Source organism: Penaeus vannamei, chromosome 12 (genome assembly GCF_042767895.1).
Source record: "Penaeus vannamei isolate JL-2024 chromosome 12, ASM4276789v1, whole genome shotgun sequence".
NCBI lineage: Eukaryota > Metazoa > Arthropoda > Malacostraca > Decapoda > Penaeidae > Penaeus > Penaeus vannamei.
The window spans coordinates 44096791-44104290 of NC_091560.1; the positions used below are offsets into that span (position 1 = coordinate 44096791).

Here is a 7500-nt window from a genome sequence, read left to right on the forward strand (position 1 = left end):
AGAAGGAAGGAAGGAAGGAAGGAAGGAAAAAGGAGGAAAGAGGAAGGAAGAAGATGAGGAGGAGGAGGATGGGATGGAGGAAGGGGGAAGGAGGAAGGAAGAAGGAAAAAGGAGGGAGGAAGGAAGGAAAGAAGGAAGGAAGGAAGGAAGGAAAAGGAGGAAGGAAGGGAGGAAGGAAGAAGAAGAAGATGATGATGATGATGAGGAGGAGGAAGGAGGGAGGGAGGGAGGGAGGGAGGGAGGGAGGGAGGAAGGAAGGAAGGAAGGAAGGAAGGAAGGAAGGAAGGAAGGAAGGAAGGAAGGAAGGAAGAAAGAAAGGAAGGAGGGAAGGGATGAAGAGGAGGGAGGAGAAGAAATAATGATGATGATAATAATAATAATAATAATAATAATAATAACAATACTAATAAGAAGAAGAAGAAGAAACAGAAGATGAAGAGGAGGAGTATGAAGAAAAAGAAGAAGCAGGGAGGAAAGGAGTGAAAGAGGAAGAACGCAAATTTACGAAGAAAAAGAGAAACAAGGATGGATCGAAAAAAAAAGAAAAATGAAATGGAAGAGAAAGAAAAAAAGAAGAGAAGAGAAAGAAAAAGAAGAAGGACAAGTAATTGATGGAAGATAAAGAAAGACAAAAGAAAGAACAAGGAAAAAACTAACATGAAAAGAAGGAACAAAAAATAAAAGATAAACAAATTAAAATGGAATGCTATGAAGAAAGAAAAAATATATAAAATCGACCAATAAAATAAAATAACAAAAATATAAACAAACAAAACCCCGCACCCCCCACCCCCCAAAATAAACAACCAAAAAAACATCAAACAAACTCACAAAAAACACACGACCTTCACCACCAAACAAAACAAGACAAACAAACAAAGAAACAAAACAAAAAACATCAAACAAACTCACAAACAACACACGACCTTCACCACCAAACAAAACAAGAGAAACAAACAAAAAAACAAAACAAAAAACATCAAACAAACTCACAAACAACATACGACCTTCACCACCAAACAAAACAAGACAAACAAACAAAAAAAACAAACCAAAAAACATCAAACAAACTCACAAATAACACACGACCTTCACCACCAAACAAAACAAGACAAACAAAAAAAACAAAACAAAAAACATCAAGCAAACTCACAAACAACACACGACCTTCACCATCAAACAAAACAAGACAAACAAACAAAAAACAAAATAAAAAACATCAAACAAACTCACAAACAACACACGACCTTCACCACCAAACAAAACAAAACAAACAAAAAAAGCCAAACCAAACCCCATGACCTTGTCGACCTCATCACAACAAAACCCGCAATGTTTACTTCATCACGATAATGGTTTTTATCGATTCGTTGTTTGTCAATAAGCGCCCACGGAGAGCGGCAGACGATGGGCGCCCCAGTGTCGACAATGGGCGTGGGTACAACTACGCGAGGTGTAAATTCGCGTTGTTTATTTATTCAAAGGGTTACGTGTGGGAAAAGGTACGAAGGAAGGAAAAAAAAACACTCACCCAGCACCATGAGAGACTTGTTGAAAAAAGGAAAAAAACGAAGAAAAAAATAATGAAATCAAATAAAAAATAAAATAAAGGAGGAAGAAAGGGAAAGGAAAGAAAAGAAACAAAAATAACAAAAAGCAAAAGAAACACCACAAATTCCCACTCACCGAGCCCCATGACAGAAAAGAAAAAGAAAGAAGAAGAAGAAAAAGAAGAAAACCCAAAGAAAAAGAAAGAAGAAGAAAACCCAAAGAAAAAGAAAAGAAAGAAAAAACAAAAAACAAAGAAACATAACGAACTCCCACTCACCGAACACCATGAGTGACTTGATGTTGTTGAAGAAAAAGAAGAAGAAAAGAAGGAGAAGAAGAAGAAAAGCAAAAGAAGGAAAAAGAAGAAAGAAAGTATAAAAAAAACGAAGAAACATCACGAACTCCCACTCACCAAGCACCATGAGAGACTTGTTGACGTTATTGAGGAAGAAGAAGAAGAAGGAGGAGAAGGAGAAGAAAGAAAAAAAAAGAAAAGAAAAGAAAGAAACATCACGAACTCCCACTCACCGAGCACCATGAGAGACTTGTTGACGTTATTGAGGAAGAAGAAGAAGAAGAAGGAGAAGAAGAAGAAAAAAGAAGAAAAAAACGATGTAAAAAACACCCACTCACCGGGAGGAGAAGAAGAAAGAAAGAAAGAAAAAAAAAGACACTCACCCAGCACCATGAGAGACTTGTTGATGTTATTGAGGAAGAAGAAGAAGGAGAAGAAGAAAGAAAAAAAAAAAAAAAATCACGAACTCCCACTCACCGAGCACCATGAGAGACTTGTTGATGTTATTGAAGAAAAAGAAGAAGAAAGAAACGAAAAAGAAAGAAAGAAAGAAAAAAAGAAAAAAAAAGACACATCACGAACTCCCACACACCCAGCACCATGAGAGACTTGTTGACGTTATTGAGGAAGAAGAAGAAGAAGAGGAAAAAAGAAGAAAAAAACGATGTAAAAAACACCCACTCACCGGGAGGAGAAGAAGAAAGAAAGAAAGAAAAAAAAAGACACTCACCCAGCACCATGAGAGACTTGTTGATGTTGTTGAAGAAAAAGAAAGAAAGAAAGAAAGAAAGAACGAAAGAAAAAAGAAAAAACTCCCACTCACCCAGCACCATGAGAGACTTGTTGATGTTGTTGAAGAAAAAGAAAGAAAGAAAGAAAGAAAGAACGAAAGAAAAAAGAAAAAACTCCCACTCACCCAGCACCATGAGAGACTTGTTGACGTTGTTGAGGAAGAAGAAGAAGAAGAAGGAGAAGGAGAAGAAGAAGAAGAAAAAAGACACATCACGAACTAAGAAAGAAAGAAAGAGAGAAAAAAACTCCCACTCACCCAGCACCATGAGGGACTTGTTGATGTTGTTGAAGAAAAAGAAAAAGAAAGAAAGAAAGGTAGAAAGAAGAAGAGAAAACTCCCACTCACACAGCAACATGAGAGGCTTGTTGACGTTATTGAGGAAGAAGAAAAAGAAGAAGAAGAAAAGAAAAAGAAAGAAAGAAAGAAAGAAAGAAAGAGAGAAAAAAACTCCCACTCACCCAGCACCATGAGGGACTTGTTGATGTTGTTGGCTTCCTCCAGCGTCTTGCCCTCGGAGTTGGTCTTCTTGGTCATCTCGGAGCCAGCGAGGTCCACGAAGTTGATCTTGCCGTTGCGGGTGATGTACACGCCGTCGTCAGCCTGGGGAAGTTTTGGGGTTTATTCGGGTGAAGTTTTGGGGTTTGTGCGTGTGAAGGTTTGGGGTTTATTCGGGTTAAGTTATGTTTATTTCGGTGAAGTTAGTTTTATTCGTGTGAAGTTAGGTTAATTGGTGAAGTTGGGTTTATTGGTGAAGTTGGGTTTATTCGTGAAGTTGGGTTTATTCGTGAAGTTTTATGGTTTATTCGTGTAGAGTTTTAGGGTTTATTCATGAAGTTGGGTTTATTTTGTGAAGTTTTAGGGTTTATTCGTGTGAAGTTTTGGGGTTTATTCGTGTGAAGGTTTGGGGTTTAAGGGTGTGAAGTTTTGGGGTTTAAGCGTGCGAAGTTTTAGGTTCATGCATGTAAAGTTTTAGGTTTATTCGTGTAAAGTTTTAGGTTTATTCGTGTAAAGTTTTAGGTTTATTCGTGTGAAGTTTTAGGCTTTATTCGCGTGAAGCTTTGGTGTTTAAGAGTGTGAAGTTTTATGGTTTATTCGTGTGAAGTTTTATGATTTATTCGTGTGAAGTTGTATGGTTTATTCGTGTGAAGTTTTATGATTTATTCATGTGAAGTTTAGGGTTTATTCGTGTGAAGTTTTATGGTTTATTCGTGTGAAGTTTTGTGGTTTATTCGTGTGAAGTTTTATGGTTTATTCGTGTGAAGTTTTATGGTTTATTCGTGTGAAGTTTAGGGTTTATTCGTGTGAAGTTTTATGGTTTATTCGTGTGAAGTTTTGTGGTTTATTCGTGTGAAGTTTTATGGTTTATTCGTGTGAAGTTTTATGATTTATTCGTGTGAAGTTTTACGCTTTATTCGCGTGAAGCTGTGGTGTTTAAGCGTGTGAAGTTTTAGGTTCATTCGTGTGAAGTTTTATGGTTTATTCGTGTGAAGTTTTATGGTTTATTCGTGTGAAGTTTTATGGTTTATTCGTGTGAAGTTTTGGGGTTTATTCGTGTGAAGTTTTGGGGTTTATTCGTGTGAAGTTTTATGGTTTATTCGTGTGAAGTTTTATGGTTTATTCGTGTGAAGTTTTATGGTTTATTCGTGTGAAGTTTTATGGTTTATTTGTGTGAAATTCTGGGGTTTATTCGTGTGAAGTTTTATGGTTTATTTGTGTGAAATTCTGGGGTTTATTCGTGTGAGGTTGGGTTTATTCGTGAAGTTGGGTTTATTTTGTGAAGTTTCAGGGTTTATTCGTTTAAAGTTTCAGGGTTTATTCGTGTGATGCTTTAGGGTTTATTCATGTGAAGTTAGGTTTATTTGTAAAGTTGGGATTATTCTGGGAAGTCTTAGGGTTTTAATCGTGTGAAGTTTTGGGGTTTAAGTGTGTGAAGTTGTGTTTATTTTGTTTTAGGGTTTATTTGTGTGAAATTTTAGGGTTTATTTGTGTGAAGTTTTATGGGTTTATTCGCGTGAAGTTTTAGGGTTTATTCATGAAGTTTTAGGGTTTATTCATGAAGTTGGGTTTATTTTGTGAAGTTTTAGGGTTTATTCGTCTGAAGTTTTGGGGTTTATGCGTGTGAAGTTTTAGGGTTTATTCGTGAAGTTTATTTGTGACGTGCGCGTGGTTGGTCGTGATATGTGGATGTTGTTTGTGTTTTTACTTGTTCGTAAAGTTAGTTTTATTTATGACATGTGGACGCCACGAATAAAGGGAAGTTCATATCCAAACTCACCTCTTTATCCAAAGGAAAATCTAAATTCATCTTTTTTTATTGATCATGGGAAATTTATAATCCCCCCCCCCCCCAAAAAAAAAAATGATATCCAAAATCCATCTAATTAATTCATACGGGAAGTTCATATCCAAACTCACCTCTTTATCCATAAGAAAAAAAAAAAATCCAAATTCATTCTAATTCACAACAGGAAATTTAAAATCCAAACTAACAACTTAAAAAAAAGAAAAGAAAATATATCCAACTTCCAACTTCATATCCAAACTATTCACAATACAAAAAAAAAAAAAAAAAAAAAAAAAATCCAAAATTCTCCCTCTCACTCACAACATGAACCTCACAACCCCAACTTACCTTCTTCTCTGACGTTATGTTGACCGTGAGGATGGTGTGGCTTCGCGATGAGTATTCGTTCATGTTGTGAGAGGCGATGGCTCGGTTCCGCAGGCCTGGGGGTGCACAGAGGAGGGTTGTGAGTTGTGATAAGTGTTATTTGCTATTAGCGTTATGAGTATCATGATTATTATTATCATCCTCATTCTCATTCTTATCGTTCTCATTCTCATCCTCCTCATTCTCATTAATATTATCATTCTCATTCTCATCATCATCATATCATTCTCATTATCATCCTCCTCATCACCATCATTGCTATTACTACTATTATTATTATTATCATCATTATCCTCATCATTTTTATTATTATATTATATTATATGGATATTTCATATTCTTATTTTCATGATCGACATTTTTAAATTCCTTTAATCTCTCCGTCTGTCTGTCTGTCTGTATGACTATTTATCTTATGTTTCTCTCTCTCTCTCTCTCTCTCTCTCTCTCTCTGTGTCTCCCTCTCTCTCTCTGTGTCTCACACTCTCTGTGTGTTTCACTCTCTCTCTCTATTTCTTCATCTGCATCTCCCTACCTCTGCTCTCTTTCCCACTCAATCAGTCATTAATTCGCTCCTTTTTATTGCTTTCTCCCTCACTCACTCAATCACTCCTTCCCTCTCCCTCTTCTCTCCCTTCCCTCTCCTTTTTCTCCTATATAGCATTCCCCATATTTTTCCTGCGTTCCTCTGTCTCATCCCTTTCTCTGTGAACGCCATTCGTTGTCACTAATTGCCCATCATTCATGCCAGTGAGTGATTAGGGTAATTAGCTTGAAGAACGAGACTAACTACCAGTCGCTATTAATCGCTTGTTGCCTCATTACATATATTTCATGCACGCACACACATGCGCCACACACACACATCTACGTACATACACACGTACACACACACACACAAACATACAATATATATATATATATATATATATGTATATATATATATATATATATATATATATATATATATATATATATATATATATATATATATGCACAATATATGTATGTATGTATATATATATATATATATATATATATATATATATATATATATATATACAGTGTGTTCAAGTGCTGCGCTTATATGTTTATTTGTTCATCAGCAAAATCACCTGACCGTCAAAGTGACTATTACTACAAACATCAGATACTCTTTATCTATTTGTCTCTAACAACTGACTAACTGACCGACAAACTGACTAACAAACAAACTAGCTAACAGACTGACAGACTGACTTAACTATATAACTGAATAATAGACTGACGGATTGACTAACGGACTGACGGACTACCAACTAACTAATAGACTGACGGACTGACTAACTAACAAACTAACTGACTAACGGACTGAAGGACTGACTAATAGACTGGCAGACTAACAAACAAATAGACTAATAGACTGACGGACTGACTAACAAACCAACTAATAGACTGACAGACTGACTAACAAACTAATAGACTGACGGACTAACTGCCTGCCCGCTTGTTTGCCTGCCTGCCTAATTGATTGACAGACTGACTATCTCCCTCCCTCCCCCCCTTCGTTCTTATCTCTGACAGCCTTTGTTAATTCGCTGCCTTTATAGCTGAGCCTGAAATTTAATGACTGTCAATTAACTCTATTGTCATATATTTTTTAAAAAGTTTACATTCTTTTCTTTACATTTTTTCTATCATTTATATTTTTATTTATTTTTTTTTTTTTTTTTTTTTTTTTTTTGCTAATCTTCTATTTTTATCATTAATTTTATCGATGTTTTCCATCATTTTTAATTGTATTTCTATTTTCTTTTGCTTCCCTCTTATTCTCTTCCTCCTTCGCCCCTCTCTCTTCCCTTTTCATTCTTCTTCGTTGTATCTCTTTCTTCCTCATCCTGTCTCTCTCTTTCTCTCCCTGTCTCTCTCTTTCTCCCCCTTTCTCTCTCTTTCTCTCCCTTTCTCTTTCTTTCTCTCCTTTTCTCTCTCTTTCTCCTCCGACTGCCTGCAAATCGTCGGTTTTATTCTCGCTATCTCCCTCTTTCGCCTTCCTTCTCTTTTTCATTTATTCTTTCTCTCTCATTCTCTTATTCTCTCCCTCTTTCTTTATCTTCTTCGAGCACCTTCTTTTCTCCCTCTCTCTCTCTCTTTCTTCCCCCTTCTCTCTTCCTCTCAGTTCTCCCCTTCCTTCTTTATCTTCTTTGATTTTAT

The 7500-nt window shown here is 36.2% G+C and overlaps 1 protein-coding gene across 1 annotated transcript in view; it reads right to left on the bottom strand.

Annotated features, from left to right (window-relative positions):
- The window catches only part of LOC113802641 (kinesin-like protein KIF12), a 108095-nt gene that overhangs the window by 28039 nt on the left and 72556 nt on the right, over positions 1 to 7500 (bottom strand). Inside the window, exons 10-11 of the mRNA XM_070128353.1 lie at positions 5272 to 5366; positions 3098 to 3239 (exon numbers count right to left, since the gene is read on the bottom strand). Coding sequence (XP_069984454.1) covers positions 3098 to 3239; positions 5272 to 5366 — 237 coding nt within the window. The remainder of the gene's footprint in view (positions 1 to 3097; positions 3240 to 5271; positions 5367 to 7500) is intronic.